Consider the following 19,811-nt stretch of genomic DNA (forward strand, 5'->3'; position numbering starts at 1 on the left):
AACGTGCGTAAATACCCAATGAATCATCTATAGTCTTTATCAAAACTGCTTAATGAGTAAAAGGAGTGAAATAAAAGTTCCAAGCAATTATCAGACTAACTCTATTTTAGTTTCAGACTTCCATTATTGTTCATATTTTAGAGTCTTCCATGGCTTCGTTCATCCGATGGCAGGCTTTGGTTTTGTCAGGCAGGAACAATCCATCCCAATTACAGCTTGGGCAAAGAGAAGGCACGCTATGCACAGACTGGGCACCCTCCTCTCTCTCCTCTGCAGCCAAGCAGACACTCAGTTTTATAGCAACAAGCATGAAATAGACTCCAAGGATCAAATACAGCGTGCGTGCAGTTGGAAGTGTGCATTTGTGAGACAGGGTGTGTGAATGAGATCATTGGTGTGTGCGTGCGTGTGTGCGTGACAGATGATTTTTGTGCACATTGTGTGCTTTAGTAAGGAAAGTGCTATTAGTTATATGTTCCTGGGCTGATGGCTAAAACAGTGGGAGGTGCGGTAAGGCTTGAAGCGCTGCTGTCACCTGATGCATTGCCATTTTGCATTTTTTTAAAATAACTAAAGATCATTGTTACACTGGAGACCAGTTATACCATCAATTCTAAATCCTTCTGACACTATGTAATTATTCTGGCTACATGCAGTGATGCTAAAATAACTCCCAAAACAGCCTCAGCCTGACATACAGCTGATTTAAACCATAGCCTCACGCTATCTCGTTGGCGATTACAGTACTCTCAGCGTCATAGCACAAAAAAAACATGTGCTTCTGCATTGCTTGTGCGTGCTTTGTGTTTGACTAAAAACGATATCAAGACTTCAGGGACAAATTAAGGGTAATTAAACTCGACGAGCAGGCAAAGTTCCCCCTCAGGAGTGGCCAACAGGTCAGTCTCACATGAGTGCAGTGAGCTGACGTCCTCCCTGTCATCATGACTGACGGTGCCAAACTTATTCATGTCTTCTGCACACTGCCTTTGCCTCTATTCCTGGCACAAACACAGACTGATATGTTTAGCAAAAGGCTTCCTAGATGCAAATAGAGAAGGTCAGACTGAGACAGCTTGCCCTGCCCATGCCCTCATAATTCAATCCTTGTCACTGCTGACCAGCTGCAAGCATGAACACACACTTTATCCTAAAAGCTAAGCTCTCCTGGCTCTAGCTGGTGCACAGAGATGATAGCTAGATGATATGGGTCAAACCATTGGAAAACAAACTACATCAACTTAGACCTTTTACAGGTTCAGAAAGTATCTAAAGTATTGTAACCACCCCCCAAGTTTAAAATTTGTTTATAAGGAACCAGGGCAACAGAAGTTGAGACAATACAAAAAATAAAGCTCCTGATCATACACACTGGCCTTTGTATTTATAATGCAAATTGGGTTGAAGATGGATGTAGGTATGCTGAAAAGTGCATAGGACCAACAACAGGAAAGTCGGGGAAATGACCCAAGAGTATTAAATAAAAACACCTGTGTGGATGTATAATGTGTGTACAGTCTCTAGTAGGAAGATCTGCTTTATTTATGACTGGTATTCTTTAAGGACAGGCCAGAGAAGCAAACGAAAGAGCAGAGCACTTTTAATAGAGCTCAACAACACTATATCATTCCCATACAAAAGAGACGAAATGAGACACAAAACAAATGACACGTGATGCAAAATATGTACATTTATACACATGCGAGGGTATATGACTGTAAGGAACCAGTGAGTGCAAAGAACATTGGCCTGGAACAGAACATACAAGGAGGAAAACAACCAAATATGATTACCTGACCCAAAATGTGAAACATTTGAACTGTTGAAACCCACATAGCTGTGGCCATCTTTACTCTCCATTAACTACAATACTTTTATTGTATGTATGGTATGCCAGCACAATATAGACCTATTGAGTTTAGACACTGTGTCTGTGTAGCTTTTACATATGGCGTAGTCAGCATTTATACTGCATCTTCTTAACAGGGACCATTCATCATCCTCATTTACAGGTAATCTGTTGTGCTAGTACCAGTGGATACAACCAATCTACACAAGAAGGAAAAGATGTATAAAGAGCAAGCCACGTTACTTAGTTTTGGGAGTTTTTTGTTTGTTTTTTCGACACATTTTTCTTTTTGCTCTCTTGTCATGCATGATCATTGGAAACATCAATAGTTCATCATTAGTTTGAAACTCTAGGTTTGTTTTTGCTTTTGTATGTATATTTAAAAAAAATAAATGACAAAAGCAAAAGAAGATGGGCTCACAAAAAGGCTACCGCTGTAATGAATCAAACACAAGTTGCCCATAGTTTTGTAAAAAAATGATTTTGTTAAATTAGAATTAAAGCAGTCACATTTGCTCCTGTTTTCAAATTCCTATTATTTACCATCCCAATTCCAAAAAAAGTTGTGACACTGTGTTGAATGTAAATAAAAACAGCATCCTATGATTTATGAAAATCACTGGATTTTTGTAAATCATCATATCTCATAAACATATATTTTGCTTATAGTAGAACACAGACGTTTTCATGAAAAACATTAGGTCAGTTTCAAGTTGATGGCAAGCAACTGTCAAAAATCTTGGGACACAAAAGGCTGGATAAGTAATTGCTACTAAAAAATAACTGAAGGAAAATGTCACAGCTAAGTAGGTTAATTGGCATAAGGTCAGTAACATAATTGGGTGTACAAAGACCATCATAGTGTGGCAGAGTTTCACTATTTCACCAAAAAATTCTCACCATCCGCAGTACGTAAAAGAGAATCTGGAGAAATCTCTGTGCGCAAGGGAGAAATGCCCAAAAATCACTGCTGGATTCCTGTGCTCTTCAGGTCATCAGGCAGCACTGCATTAATAATGGACATGATTCTGACATAAAAATAACAGCATGGGTTCACTAAAACTTCCACGAATCACTGTCTGTGGACACTGTTCACCGTGCCATCCACAAATACAGGTTAAAGCTCCATCAAGCCAAAAAGAAGTGATCCAGAAACATCACTGCTTTTTCTGGGCCTAATCTTACTTAAAATGGGCAAAATGGAAAACTGTTCTGGTCAGACAAATCAAAACTGAAAATTCTTTTCAGGGAATATGGATGCCACGTCCTCTGGACTCAAGAGGAAAAGTGTTGGTTTGTTATCAGCACTGAGTTCAAAGGTCTGCATTTTTGATAGCATGGAACTGGCAGCTTGTACATTTGGTGTCCTGCAACCAGCCTCCCCAGTTCCTAGACTTTTACGGATTGGTGATTGCTACACAGTGGTAAACAGGACCCTGTCCCAACATTTTTGAGAGATCTTGCTGCCATCAAAGAAAAGTAAATATACCATTTTACTGGGTTCTATGGTGAATCAAATAAGGGTTTATGAGATTAGCAAATCATTCTGTTTTCAGTTATATTTTACAAATTGTCCCAAATTTCTGAAATTAGGGTTATAGAAAGGCAAACCCTGATGTCATGTCACCAGTGAAAAATGGTGGGAAAGACTTTGATAGCTCTGTAGGTTATACATGCATTAAGGTGTAATTCAATGAGTAAACACACAAACATGGATGCACAATAGACATGATCAAAATCAACAATGTACAGACTTTGTTCAAATGTCCAAAACCGTCCATTTATGTCATGGGTTTAAGGAGGAAATTATGCATATTTCTGCATTATTCTTGATAATGCTTTTTTTTTTTTAAATTTTTGCACCCTTTCTTATTTTGTACTGAGCGACAAGCACAGCCCATTCACAGCTAACTCAAAAAAACAAAAAAACGAGAAAAGAAAAAATCCGAAAACTCTATTCAGCTCAGTCAGTTAAGAGCTTTTTTTTTTCAATCAGAACCTCATAAACTCTAGCAAATCTGTCCACCTATGTACACTTACATACTATACACACCTAGTTTATCTGCACAATTCAGCCATGCATGTGTGCCTGTGCTGTACCTGTGTACTTGTTACATTCTTATCCCTGCCAAGGCACGCAGTCATTAGAGAATATCAAATCTGCTGTATGAGGCCACATACCTGGGATTGATCTAGCAGTCAATGCATTCCTTAATCCCCAAATAGAAATGAGTTGAGTTTTCAAATGAGACGCAGTGCTGTGATGAGGTTTTTAGCATCAAAGGGTAAGTAAACACCAGCAGCAGAAAAAGAACAAAGCGTTTTTGGCAGGTGTTTGTAAGTAAAATCAGAATGATGGCGTTTCATTTTGGATGACAAAGGTGTGTTTGTGTAAGTGAAACAAGGACGTGCATGTTTGCATACACACGTCCAGCCTCGTAGCCTTGTAGATAAGCGTGCATAATATCAGCTTGTCCAAACATCCACATTTGTGATGCTGCAGGACACCAGTCTGCATCTGCCCTGTTCTCCTTTGTATCTATGTAGGTTGAGGATAGCAGTAAGGATTATATCTGTGATATGTATATGAGTTTTTCTGTGCGTGTAGGTTCCTAAAGGGACAGAGGTGAAGGTTGATCTGCAGCCTGTGCTGGCATCAGAACAGGATCCACTGCAGGCAAAGTCCAGCAAAAAGCAGTGCAAGGCTGCAGCACTGTGTCCAGCTGGCAGATGAAGAACCCCCTATCATCTTCACTAAGGGGGGCTTAGAGGGGTTTTCTCGTGGGCTGTCACCTTCAGGATGTTTCCCTAATGGCTTACCAGCACTGGACGGTTCGGGTACTGTGGGAGACGAAAAGAGAGAGAGACAATGGGAAAGAGAAACAGAAAATAACAAGTTTAGCCTCCATTAAATTCAGGTATATGTGCTTAAATGTTCTTTGGGTTTGCATATTATATTTAATAAACACTTAGTCAAGATTCCCATCACTTAAACTCTAATACCTTTCAAAGACTAGTGGCAGTGGCTGTTTGCTTTCAAAAATGCTTTATTTTTTATTTATTTAGTTTAGTTTAGTTTTTTTTTGCCAGTGCATTTATAATGCTGCTACATTACTTAATAACTAAAAATATTTCTTTTAATTACACACATAAAATAAAAACTGAACTGGTGAGAGAGGTGCTCTTTCCAGAGGCGGAGGCCTGCTTGTAGCGCTCATCTAAATGATTTACCAACAGAACTTCCAACTGTGGTAATGCAAAGGCCTGCTGATGATTCAAAGGTTTAGTTAGAGAAGGCAGCTGACTTTACAAGCAGCACAACAGCAGGTTAGTGCAGAATGCCAAATCTCCAAAGAGAGCAAAGAGGAGCCATGTTTTTCTTTGGATGTTGACCTCAAAAGGGACAGCTGAACTGGACTACAAGGCTTCCCGGCTTGGACCTAACTGGTGAAATCCTGCTCAAGAAACAAGCCAATAACCAGAAACCTACAGTGCACTTTTTAATGTTGTTTAAAATAACTTCTCTTAAATACATACAGTATACTGGAGTAATTAATACCGTACAAGTGTTAGTACTTCCAACCTACGCTATTCAGAACTTCCAAATCCTTCAACCTTTGACCTTTGACTGTAGTTATGCCTTTAAAAAAATGAATCAGAATTCCAAATCAAAGTATTTTATATAACAACCCTTTTCTATGAAAGTTAATTATTTTAATTATTAACTGAAAGATTTAATAATTTTGATTTTACAAGGTTGACACCAACATTATTTGTTTTTGCTGTATAAGAAACACTAATAATGACAGTAAGTCATAAGAAAGTAATTGCACTTTTTGTAACAGACACCCCACATAATTTACATCTATTTAGACACACAGATTCCCAGCTGACATGAAAACTGACTGAAATCTCAGTTGTCTTTAATTTATCAGTGTCATCGCACTGCTTCTGCCATCATATCTCCTTCTCTCTGGGTGGTGACAAAATGTTGGTGTGTCAGAAATCCAAATTACCCACCCTCCCTGACTGACCCAACCCAATAAGCACATCAGTGAATTACTGGGAGCTTAACAGTCTCAGTGCAACAAGTGCACACCCAGTCTCAGTTACATTCCAATTAACCGTCATTACAAGTATTAGATGTCTAGATTTATCTGTTAGCAGCACTTAGTGATCCAGAAAGGCTTATGTGGGCGCTAAGGGAGGAACACAACAGCATCCCATCGACATAAACAGAAGCAAACAGGCACAGAGGTTAAGGGGGATTGACTTTGGCATTGGCATCAGTTTATTTTTACAGAGAAACAGGTAAGAGGCAATAAAGCAGATGAGTGTTTGATAGACTGTAGTGATTTCTTTGGGTTTAATCAGATATTTATATGTTTACATCATTTTCACTGAAAGCGATTGTTATTTGGTCATGCCAGACTTAGACTGCGTACAAAAATCTCCATACATTTAGCGAGAAGACAAGAGATGACAAGATAACATGTGATGACAAGATGATCAGATAAAACAGAACCTGAGAGAATACTGCCAAATAAATGTCAGAGACCTAGACACAGCTGGTACGTTGGAAACGATCCAAAGCCTGAAGGTGCTGCACTCAAGATTACCTCAGAAGTTTTGCTGACCCCTTTTGACTGAGATGTGCCAAAAAGGTGTCGCTGGATAGCAAAATGGTACAAACAAACATAATGAATAGAATATTTTTGTAGCAACCCCTTTATATAAGTTAACAAGTTAACAATTACTTCTGGAACTGATTTAGGCGAGGCCCTAGCACTGGTTGTGATGGGGATTATGCTCAGAGTCCCCACACTGAGGCAAAGCCTAATGCCAAGTGGTTTCTTTAAACTGTATCTCACAGCAAAACTGGCACAAACAGGTGTCTTGTTAAAAAACGAGTTCCCTGTATGACTAGCTGGCCGTCAAACAGCTTGACAGGCATGTATGTGATAGCTCACCACAAATTTTATAGCACACATCAGAAGAACTTTGAATACCAAATAAATAAATCAGTTCTTCTCTTATATTAAAGAGCTAATGTTATTGGTGTTCTTAAGCCGTCTTCAGTATTTCTTCTTCCTTTCTGTGCACTTCTAAAAATACATTCCTCTGCAGAACTGAGAATAAACATCAGCCCATCCTTAAGTGCGCTCTTGGGTTTGTAAGCGTGTATGTGTAAATAGGGCTAGGCGGGGCTCTTGAGACAAAAGTGTTTTGCGTGCCAATAGTTTTTGTTGTTCCAGTAGACAATAGACAAAGACATCATTTATCCCAAATCAGATTGCTGTTATTGTTTCAGTGGAAATGGGCTGCATCTCATCAGGGGGGTGTAAAAAGCCCCTGATGAGCATTTGAATAAGCCGACACAACACTAATACTGCTCTGCTGTTGGCTAACCAACTGGCTAATTAATGGAGAAAGTCCTCGCCAGAACAACCAATTATGACACATTCTGCAGTACTGCCAACCAGTTAACGTCTCCTGTGATCATTTAAATCAAAGAACATTAGATGCAATCAGTTTTAAAAGGAGAGTCAATACTCAGTAAACTAATAATGTAACCAGGCCTATTTTTGTCAAAGTATTAAAGTTGTGCTCTGAGCTTATTTGACAGCAACCCAACCAGAGCATGTTTCATTACCTTTTATAGTGAGGAGGGGGTTTGCAGTAGAAGGTGAAGTGTTCAGGATGTTGTCTTATACATTTTGTATGAAAATAGAATATGGGTATGGTGGTGTGGTGGTTAGCCCAGCAAAAAGATCATGGTTTTGAAACTAGGATGGTGCTTTTCTGTGTGGAGTTTGCATGTTCTGCCAGTGACATGCAAGACTCCGGCAGTCCAAAGACATCCACAGTGTTAGGCTATTTGGTCATTCTAAATTGGCAAGCTCAATGTGAGTATGAATGGCTATCTGTCTGCAATAGATCTGTGACCTGTCTAGGGTGTACACCAGGGGTCCCCAATCTCAGTCCACGAGGGCGGTGTCCCTGCAGGTTTTAGATGTGTCCTTGATCCATCACAGCTGATTTAAATGGATAAATTACCTTCTCAACATGTCTTGAAGTTCTCCAGAGGCCTGGTAATGAGCTAATCATGTGATTCAGGTGTGTTGACCCAGGGTGAGATCTAAAACCTGCAGGGACACCGGCCCTCGTGGACTGAGATTGGGGACCCCTGGTGTACACTGTCTGTCACTATATGACAGCAGGGATAGGCTCCTGCTCCACTGTAACCCTGAATTGGACAAGAGGAAGAAGATGGATAGATATTGAATATGGAGCTGCAAAGCAGGAGGAAAAAGAGGAAGACCACCACAGAAAAGAATCATGGATGTAGTAGGGAGGATTGGTGTGAGAGAAGAGGATGCTAGAGATAGGGTGAGGTAGGCAATCCCTAAAGGGACCACCTGAAAGAAGACGAAAAAAAACTGTGAAATCCCCTCAACATGTCGAGGAAGCACCGAACATTTTTCAAACTGAAAAAAAAAGAAAATAAATACAGACAATGGATGTAATTAATAATGCATGACATTTTTAGAAGTTTAGATAAAACAAAAGAAGCACTATACTGTAAAAAATGGCATCACATTGAGTGGAAATGTTATGCAATAATACGATATGATAATATATGAGTGCCTAAGTTACATAGCAACAGGAGAAAAAAAATTACTTACAATGGGAGAGAAAAATGGGCAGAAATTTAAAGGGGGAAAAAAGAGAAGAGTACTTGTTCCTTAAAGCCTCCAACAGCTTGAGGCACAAAGAGAGAAAAACTGGGGGGCAGAAGACTAATGGAATGTTATGTTGTTCTTGTCATAATGAGACAATGTTAGCAGATAAGCCATGCTTCATAAGCTGAGTCATGTGTAAATCCCCGAACAGTGGGGAAAAAGAAGGGAGAACAAGCAAGATAGAAAAAAAACACAGGGTGGGAGGGAGTGAAGGATGACATAGAGGGTTAGAAGAGGAAAACATTTAGTTCAGCTTTTCAGTATGAGGATGAATATCCATCGCCACTTGTATCAAGACAGATGGAATCAATCACCTCAGGCGACTTCAAGGCGATGCAATGGCACATCAACATACTTCTCCCATCACAACAGCAGTCAGTGACATATGTTCTTCATCAGTATATGACAAATGTGATTTGATTTTATAGATGTTTTGTAATAGTCAACAAACAGGGACAGAGAAAATCAAATCAAATCAAAAAACAGAACCTAAGACCTTCATGTCTGGGCAGTCTCTGGATATCGATGCATGGGTCTGTGGGGCCTGTAAACACTTCCATAATACTATAAATAATATGCTGTAGCTTTCAAACTTGCTGTTTAGGGATGCGGTAAACTGTGTCATTGAGATGAAGAGAAAAGGGTTCGTGCCTTTTATACAACTGACCACCCAACTTTCACTCTGATATGTACTGCGGTTACTGTGTTACCTAACTACACATACAGTTTAACAACCTCAATGACCTCTGTGTTGGCTAAGTGTGTGAGAAACAGTTCACTGTGTCCTCTGCCACTAATGCCTCTCCAGATGGGTAGCTTGTGTGTTTGGAGGAGCCTCTATTTCCCACTGGCCAAAGAGGAACAACAGCTGCTTCTAACAACCCAGGCCAAAGCTCCGAAGAAGAGGTGGACCTCAGGCCCTAGCCAAGAGGGAGGAGGGATGGGAGGGTAGCAAGAGAGAAATGGAGGAATAAAGGCTGGAAGGTGAATAATAAGAATAACAAATGTCTCGGCCATCAAAATTCTGAACGACCGAAAATTGCATGATGATTCTCCGGGCAACCGTGTTAGTTTTCTTCTTTCCCCTGGCTCCTCTTGGTTCCTTTTGGTTTGCCAGCACACAGTGGCTGCTGTCTCACAGATTAAATCCTTAAACTTAGGTATGCAAAAGGAAGAAGCAGACTGTTGTCAAACAGTTCTCTTTCTGTCTTGAGCTGATAAGATTTAGTCTCTCTTTTTTTTCCCTTTGTGTCATATATAAACTACAGTTGGCTAGAATACTCACACAGCATATAGGGTTGCAGAAATAAATACACTCACACACACACACATATTAAATAAGTTAACCCTGAAAAATTATGTCTACATTTGTGTTTTGCCTGCCTCTGTATGTGTGTATCATGAGGCGTGCATGTCTGCATAAGACTCTTGGCTCAACCCTAGCTGCGGAGCTGTAATCCAGCGAGGAATGGTGCTACTGTTTACTGGGGCTTAGCAAGTTGTCACACTACTTGATATCAAGATGACAAGACAGCTTTTCTAGACTGAGTACAGACTTTGTAGCTACGACAAACATTGATAAATGTCACTAAAGTTCATTTTATTATTTCACCATACTACATATCCACATAGAATTACGATACAGCAAATCTATTTACAGTGTAACCTACTGTTGTACGTTGCAACTTGATCCCACGCTGAACTTACATGAGTAATGAGAAGACTTTGACCTGTTTGTCATGAACTTTAAAGCACCTGGTGTCAGTTCACACCTCTGCCTGCTGTGTAGATTTCTAAAGACAGTTATAAGGTGAACTTATGACTTACGGTGCATTGATGGGGTGTGGTGAAGGAGAATTGAGGTCAGTATCTTGCTAACCATTTTCTTGACCTTGCAGCTCTTCGGCAACTGCATAGCAGTTAATTGGAGGTGGATGTTGGGGGTGAAGGTTGTAAAGAAGCACATGGGCCTGGGTTTGACAAGGCCTCTGGATCTGCCTTGTATTCATGTTACCCTAACATAGGTGACTCCTTGTTTTTATTAGTTTTTAGATCTTATGCAAACACTAAGTATGCACACAAGCAAAAGAAGATTTCCACTGTTCATTCACACATTATGATGAAAATATGTACCCATGAACCTGTAAACAGATAAATGTGCTGTCAGCCTATTGACAGTGCATGTTTGACTCCAGCTTAAATACAACACTTGTGAGCATGCATCAAAACTAACAGAGGCACAGTTTATTCGGCTGCTCCTGTATTTCTACATAATGACACTGTCGATTTTCTAGATCAATCCTTATTTGCTGTAAGACAAGATCTTTATGCAGTTGCCAAATATGCATTAGTGCATGGGTGCCAGCTGTCTGTTTCTAAAATACACCAAAGTACTGTAAGTAAAAATGATTTTTACCATTAGTCTGTCATAAATAGGAAGGAAAAACTCACACTAGATCCAACCGGATTTGTAACCTTGTCAGATATTTGCTACGTGCAATGTTTCCCTTTAAGGCCTTCACTTGCTTTCTGCTTTGTCATTTTTTTATATATGCTTTTCATATAGTACTAATTTCAAGTAAGTTCTGTTGCAGATAAACTGTTTGAAAGATGGACACTGTGACATCAACTAATGGTTTCTGGACTCTGCAATTACACCATGAAGTGCTAACTCATCATTTATGGCTAGCAAGTTTGGTTAGCAAGCTTCATCCGTAAACAAGTAAGGGGAAGGACACAGAGGTATCTGGTAATTAGTGCTAATTACTAGATGAATGAAATACAGTTGTTTTTCTCACTGTCACTGGAACACAAACTTTTTTGTGAGACCCTAGTACTGTGGGATCTTTAGGTTACAAAAGGCATTGTGAGACAACTGTTATCTAGTACTATATAAATTAAACTGAAGTGAAGTGAATAAAAATTGCTTCAAATTGCAGTAACATGACAAACACAGTGGATAGATGCAGTTCAGTGAATTGCTTGGAAGATGTACTTGAAGATGATATAAGACCTTTTCTCCCCAAACTAAAATTGTAATGCAAGTGAATCATCATAAACACATGAGTTTAGAAATGTGCTAAAAACACATTGGTTTTGTTCCACCAAGAACATCCACTTTTAATTGTGGTCAGAAGTTTACATACAGAGTTTACATGCCCGAATGTCACGGTAATTTGGGGCTTCCTTTGAACCGTTCTTTTTCCAGAGTGGAGTGATTGTACAACATAACCTTAAAAAAATAAGTCATCTTTAAAAAAACAAAATAAAAAACAAACAAGAATTGTTTGCACATGTTTGAATTTATTTAAGATTTTGACACAGAGTCAAAAGTATACATACACACCCACTAATATATGGTCATCCTTTAGCAAGTTGCAGCTTGACCTTTTAGTAGCCATCAACAACCTTCTATCATAATTCTGGCTGAACTAATTCTGGCCCTCCACTCTTCTTGGCAGAATTAGTCAAATTCATTTAAACTGGTTGAATTTCTAGCATGGACCCAGGGTCGGTGCTTTGAGAAGGCCAATTCAGAATAGAGTGTTAGCAGTTAACAAGCTTAATTCATTCCAACAAGCTTTATCTTTGGGACACACAACTGTTTCAACCATCTAGTTGATCTGAGGTCAAGTTGAAGAATTTGGAGGCAGTTCTTCATTATTCCATCCACTTTGCACAATGTACTAGTACCAATGGCAGCAAAAAAGGTCTAGAGCATGATGCTACTTCCGCAATGCTTGAGAACTGGTACATTGTTCTTGGGTTTAAAAGCCTCACCTTTACAGCAAATATGCCTCTTGTTATTGCTGCCAAACAACTAAATCTCTGTCTCATCTGATCATACAACTTTTCTTCAGAGGGCATTTGGCATTTCTTGGTCAGCACCCTCTCAGGCCAATGTAAAAGTTGCTTCACTGTGGAAAGTGACACTAGCAGCAGTTCCAGCAGTTTCTAGTTCATGGAAGGCTTGAGCATTGGTTTGGTTCCTGGATTGTTTCGGACCAAATTCTCACAAATTTCCCCTCATCTTCTTCTTCTCAATAAGTTGTACTTACACACAAACTGACTGAACTAATGATTTTGGAATCTGCATTTTTTTTCTTAGAAATGGCTTTAAGACTCTGGGACTGTCCAAATTTGTGTAAATATGCAAATCTCCTTCTTAGATCTTCACTGAGTTCCTTGGACTTTCTCATTGGTCTGCATATTGGTCAATCCAATGAGTGTTTTTTATGCTACCAAAGAGAAACTACCAGTTGTGGTCAATCACAATCAGTTAACAGGCTCTGGCCTTGTCATGTTAAGACATTGCAGAACCTTCAGTATCATCACTTATAAAAAGATTTAAGTAAATGTTTGTATATATTTGTACCTGTATATATAATTTTGAACCTGTGTGGATTAGGAAAAAAAAGCTGAAATGCATGCAAACTTGTGCACCCAGTTCTTGTTTTTGAAAGTCATTAAAGATTTATGCTAAACAATTATTCCACCCTTGAAGAAGAAAAGTTCAAAGAAATCATTAAAGGCCTAAAATTACCATAACATTCATGCCCAAGATGAGCGTAAGTAAATTTCTGACTGCAACTGTAGGTATAGCTTAAAAAAGAAGAAATGGAGGGAATGACCTAGTTGAATCCCATTTCCCATTTCACCCCTTTAAAAAAAGACGGATACACACAGGACAGCACTTAAACATCTGGCAACTGAAGGAATGTAGCATATAACCACGCTCAAAATGTTCAGAAAAAAAGTCACAGCTAATTTCCATTGTGGTATTGTTTAATTATACCACCTTAATTTTGAAGCACTAGCTCTAAGACGATCAAATGTTTTCTTGTTCAAATATACAAAATCCAGACCACACACCATTTAAATGACCTCTTAAGGTTGTACGCAACATTGTTGTAGATGCAGCTTCACTGAATGTATTCCATGCCTGTTACACTTGTAAGTCAAAGTTGTTGTTTTTTTCATGGTTGGGGAAAAACATCATTAATAACTAGCCATATCACTGCCTTTCAATCAGAACTTTACACACAAAAAAACAGCCATGCTGCTGTTACCAGCTACAAATCCTGGATATCCCGACGCTGTTTGTTAAAACAGGGAAATGTTAAATTTCTCAAGGCCTCATTTTCCTTGTCTCACATTTACCGTTCCAAGAATTTAAACAAGTCTTTCTTATCTCTTTTCACACACACATTGTCTTACAAAGAAAGGTAAGGGTAGAGAGTAAAAAGGAGGGGAGGATGAATTCACACAGTTCATTACTGGCCATCCATCTCTGTGCTGTTGTTGTCCGCAAATCACTCTTTATGTGGTGGCATGTCAGGCAGGGGCTCCTCACTCATTCAAACTAATCTCCCTATTCTGTTTTCTGAGAAACACAGTGAATTCATGCACATCTCTGAGAACTGCCTCCCTGGTTCACAGGCAACCTGTACAACAGGACTGGTACAAGGTCTCTGGCAGGCCACTCAGGGGGCTAAAAGGGCCAAAATACTGGAGCACCAGTGGGGTACGTGTCTTAGCCTAAAGCTAACCCAGCAACAGGCACAGCAGCCTGGCAACTAGCACGGGGATCAGTGGAGTGGAATCTGTCCAGTGTGATTCTTGGCTGTACTAGACTATTAAGCTCCTTGGCAAGATTAAAATTTACACCCTTTACATACACACACAAACACATATACACAGAAACAAATTGGCAAATGGGGCCCTGGGAGGACAGTGACCTCCAGCAGTCAATGTGACAGTTTCTCAAGATGGAGTGGAAGATGAGGGAAGTTTAATGCCCAAGACAACTCCTCAATCTCACAAACAAATACACACACCCATCGCTACACACACCAGGGTACTCAGAACACACACCACACCTGTGTGCACTCAGACACCAGCTGCCTCATCACATTGCCAGGTGTCACGTTGTCCTTGTAGAGAGACAAGCATGAAGGATGCAGAAATAAACTGCCATTTATATCCTTTAGCTCTCTCTTTTTCAATCGCATACGCACACGCACACACACACACCACACACACACACACGCATACACACACACCACACATGCTCATAGTTTTTTAGTTTTTTTTTTAGTTTGTTTGTTTGTTTTTTAAACCATTAAAAGGACATGCACATGAGGTACCACTCAGGGAAACAATGCCCTCACGTGTACTTACTAACCTCACACTTCTCCCCATGGACTTAACTAACTGGCACAGAAGCCTTAAAGGTTGAATTATCCAAAACTTTTTAAGAGATATTAACAAGTCTTACATGTCCCCAACAATGTATATTTCAAGTTTCAGCCCAAAATACCACACCACCCTGAATACCCTTGGTTTTGAGACCCATTATGGTCTGTTTTAAAGTTTCCACAAGTCATAGTCGTCCCTCTGCTAACATTTACTTTGGCCACATTAGCCACACTAGGCTACAACCAGACTTTCCTATTCTGGAGGGGACATTTTGATCTGAAGAGTCTCACTTTTTTGCTTTGTTTTTGTTGTTTAGGTGATGGGAGAACATGGGAGAGTTATTTGGTTATTTGTAGACTGTATTTAGCTGTTTTTTTTATCACTTTACTTGCTTTCACATGGTACTTTTTTAGATTTTACTGGAGCCATTATTTTTCTTGCATAGTACACAATAACTGGACTGGAAAAACAAAACAAAACACTAGCTTAATCTGAAAGAACACAGTGTTGCTTTGCGCTCTAGTTTTTAGCAGGTTTTAGTTTATGGTTATACTCACAAAAAAACTAACCAATCGATGAAGTGGTAAAGTAACAGGTATGTGCTCTGAAAGTCGTTATTTTGTTGCATGTTTTTCCATTATGTAACCAATAAAGAGAGCGGCCTCGGCTCCTTGTCAAAAATCTGTCCGATAGCAGACCAAGCCCAGAAAACATTTTTAATATTGGATACATTTGAACAGAAAGTGATTTTTAAGTTAGCGTTTTGGATCAGTTAGCATCAGTGTTAGCAGCATGCTGTAATTCTCCCCACACAGGACACAGGAAGACGGATGCAACAAGGGAAAATTCTTATTGGCTTTTAAAGCTGGGAGATGGTCTTGTTGCCAAGGACATCGAACTTTTATTTTCTTTATAAAAGTCTCATAACACTATAAACCAAACCTTTAAGATTAATGCTTTCACATTTGTGATGTTACTATTGCAATTAAACAGGACTTTGTTTCATTTAACCGTTCTGCTTTGCATTGCTGCCTAGCCAGAATGCATTACACATAACAGTCTCTCCATAACCAAATAAATAGACTGGAATCATTATTTATATTATTTGGTCAATATCAAAAATGTTGGCTGTAAAATATCTTTCATATTGTATTTGCTGTAATCCACAATCTTTCTGAAATTATCAAGACTAATTTATTCAGCACTTCAGTGCCTGCTTTAGTGTGTGTAAACTGTCACTGACACTATCTGCTTAGTGACACCAAGTAGCGGTGCACACATAAAAGTTAAGTGCACAGAATGGAATGCAGCCTTGTGTTGCTCCATGTGACGGGCCCCCTCTGAATTAAAGTGATTTAAGTGATACTTGCCTTCTCAACTTCAAAGTGTTTTCACATATCTGAGCGGGTAAGAGAGAAAAAAAACATTGCGCTGTGATGTTATAAATGTTTGATTTTGTGTGGGCGAATCAAATACTTTGATGTAAACTCTTGGTTGCGTAACTGACTGCAGTTTTAGAATTAAATCACTTAGAACTGTGCACTGAGTACACTGGTCCTTTTAATCTGCAATCAGTTCAATCAGTCAGAGGTCAGCCCTCTCTCAGCCCTCTGGCCTGACAATCTGCACCAGGTTCACTTCTAATTGCCACATTTCTTATGGATAAGGGAGAAGGACTTTGCTGCTCTCACCACAGATCAATGGGACTGGGCTCTAATGAAGTGACTTGTCTTGCAACGTGTGTCTCTTTGATGCTTACCTGTAAAGCCTGCACACAGACTTTGCACTCCGGGTAGTAAATAGACAATTTGCTACCAGATTTCATTACCACTCATGCCATGCAAACATGCTTTTTGCCATCTAAAAATAAACAAACAAAAACAACATACTGTGATTGTCATTTAACACAAAACTTTGCATTTTATACGTTGTACAAAGGATTACCTTCCCACGTCATCAGTGGGAAAATCCCAGCCCATGTTTTTCCGTCTTTCTCCCCTCACCTACGTTGTATTTCCCCCTGTATACTAGGCTGAGATGAGACAGAAGAGGATCACACTCATCCCTGCTTATCCTTCTACTGCATTTTTCAATATCAGTGGAATGTCTGACTTTGTTTGCTCAGTGCTGTGTTACAGCAGGAATGCCATTTTCTGTGTTAGTAGCCGACAATAAGCTCTGGACAAGGACAGACAGTCAAGAGGGTCACTCACACCAGCAACACTGGCCACCGACAACACATTTCTATAAGTTCATTGAGGTTTACCAAATAAGGTCTCAACAGCAACCTAAAAGTATAATCTAAGGCAGATTGGGGCTCAGGGGGAAGGGTGGTGTACCAGGTTTTTATTCACACATTAAACATGAAGTTCTAGCCACTGCACTGCTTTCAATAAAGAACACTTTATGAGTCTGAACCATCTTTTAAAGTCCATGTACTGCTTGGAAACGTGTGCATGTAAGAATGTCTTGTAAGAATAAGAGTTCCTTCTGTGGTACTGTTAAAGCTTTTATGTGGCTGTGGTATCAAAGCACTAGATCACTAGCACCCTGTGTTCCTCTGGTGAACTGAATTCTAGGTTTAATTTTCACTAATTTCTGTACATACTCACTCCCACCATTTCCTTTGGTTTATTACCTGTTGCCACACCAGAGATTCTTGGTGTTTCCCAACCAGGCTCCCAAAGGTGTGCTGCAAAAGCTCAATCATAAAGGCCTTACAGATACTGCTAAGAAAGGAAATGATGATGCTGGCTAATGAGAACCATTCTCCTCTGATGACCGTGCGCCTAGGGAGCCTTTCAAGCTAATATGCTTTCAAAGTGCTATAAAACCACAGGGTAGAATATGTCATGCAAGTGAGAAAAAGGAGCCCACTTAAAGGCAAGGTGAAATATGGTATAAAAGGGATGAATAGAGACAGCAGGAAATAGAAGACAGTTGTGACGATTGTAATAAAACTAAAGGACAGAAAGTTTGCTTTGTAGTTTAAATGATCAGGAAGGATGTATTTCATATGTCATTCATTAAACAGAAACGACGCTGACATTTCTCTAAATTATTGGCAAAACAAGTATTTAGACAACTTTGCAACACTACCCACAGTCTCACATACAACAAATGGATGGCCCTGCATATCTGACCAAAAAAATGTGACTCACTCCTCCTACATCTATCCGCAAACCAGACCATTCTGCTAATCCTCTCGTTCCTTCTTCAACAACCCTACTCTGCCCTGCGGAATTCTCTCTCAGCCCCTTGAGCTCCAGATGAAAGGCTGAGGGAAATGGCAGTCATACTGGTAATATCCGCACCGGGACACAGCCACTACATCTGCAGGCCAGCCACCTCTCTATGCACGGCAGTCCTAAGGGACCTCATTTCAGCCCAGAACCTAGAAAGAGAAGATCTAGGGTTGGACTGGCTCTATCTAGCTTGCCAGTGCATACAACCACCAAATCCCCAGTCCACCCTTCTAACCCTTTACTCTCACGGTAGATTGAATCATAGGCCCTGTTTTGATTTCGTCTTGAAAGCACCTTTGAATCTTTTTATTTCTCCGTTACCTGCGCTACAATGTAAAAACGGACAGCCTTATGCCTTTTGCACTCAAGTGCTTTTAGTTTCAGGCTTTTCTTTTTTCCTCTCTCCTTCACATTTGGCTGTGACCTTGAATCATCCAACTTGCAACAATCCACCCTTAATCCCCAGTCTTTTCGCCTTCTTTCGTTGTATTTTTGAACAAGAAAGGCAAAGTGCGTGCTGGGTCCTGGACAACAGCAGGCTGTAGTGGGACTGTGGTCGATCCAGTGTAATCTTACTAACACTAGTGCAGGTTGGCTGTATCCTGCCCATGCAGCTATTCATTTCAGAAATGTAGCTCCCTTGCCAGGATGAACAGCTGCTACACACCTTTTTGGCCTTATAGGCTTTGGAGGAAAGTTCTTTCTATGCCTTTGACATTCAGGTAAAAATACACCACCAACAACAAACCCATTACCTTAGTGTGCTGATACTATGTGTTTAAGTTGAACACTTTCACCAAGGTCAGATTCAGTGTGTGTTTGCCTGTGAGTTTGAGTATGTGAGCAAATTGAGAAAGTGAAATATCGAGCATTGATAGACGTGAGTGCAGATTTTGCCCCTAGAGGTAAATTCAAAGCCTGTTGATGGAGGCCTTCTTGTACCATACAGCCACACCTTTTTAATTATGCAGCACTTTGTTTTCTTAAGTAAAAAAGCCACCAAACTAGCTGCTGTTAATTTAACTTAATTATCAGAGTTTACATCCCTAAGGGTCATATTTACACTCACGCACACACTTGTGGACACACTCACATCTCAAATAAGGGTATGCAAGGATAGACCAGATGCACAATAATCGACTCCTTTAACTTTCAATCTAGTCAGATTTTGATAATTACATTTTTTTGACAGGATGGCAAAGAGAAACAATCACTGCCTATGGCTCCATGTTAGACACGTTTACCCACTGAACTGTAAAGTTTGTGAAAAAAATGCCAGGGGGTGTTTTCGTTTTCTTGATGAGCTCACCAGCATTCCTGACAGATGGTGTTTGTTACCAAAAGAGAATTTTACTTTCATGGCTGTACGATTCACACTTTGTCACTGCACATCCCTCCGGCTCAATCACAGGAAATGTTTATCCATGCGATTACTCGTACTCCTCCGAGATGGATAACCTGCCTTCATCTCCTTTTTGTTTTCGTGACTTTTCACACAATACCTGGTAGACTGCCTCAACAACAGCTTTAACGCTATAATAACTTTTCTATTTGAAGTCAAATACAACAGATTTACCTGTGGGATGGAGTTTTTTTTTTTTTTTTCGTTTTTTTTTCCCCAAGTTCAATTCTAAACTTAAGACTTCATTATAAACTAAAATCCCATTCTTTTAAACTTGAAACTTCTCTACTCTATCTTTTCTCTGTTTCTGTGCGGATCTTCACAGAAAGCCAGAGACGACTGCCTAATCTGCCAGACTCAGACTATGCTGGTGG

At 39.8% G+C, this 19,811-nt stretch overlaps 1 protein-coding gene across 2 annotated transcripts in view; it reads right to left on the minus strand.

Annotated features, from left to right (window-relative positions):
- Window positions 1-1,559: 1,559 nt before the first annotated feature.
- The window catches only part of gpc5c (glypican 5c), a 103,209-nt gene continuing 84,957 nt past the window's right edge, over window positions 1,560-19,811 (minus strand). For both annotated transcript variants that reach the window (XM_039601621.1, XM_039601620.1), the window contains one exon: window positions 1,560-4,690. In XM_039601621.1, coding sequence (XP_039457555.1) covers window positions 4,506-4,690 — 185 coding nt within the window. In that variant the 3' untranslated portion in view covers window positions 1,560-4,505. The remainder of the gene's footprint in view (window positions 4,691-19,811) is intronic.

Source organism: Oreochromis aureus, linkage group 18 (assembly GCF_013358895.1).
Source record: "Oreochromis aureus strain Israel breed Guangdong linkage group 18, ZZ_aureus, whole genome shotgun sequence".
NCBI classification, from domain to species: Eukaryota; Metazoa; Chordata; class Actinopteri; order Cichliformes; family Cichlidae; genus Oreochromis; species Oreochromis aureus.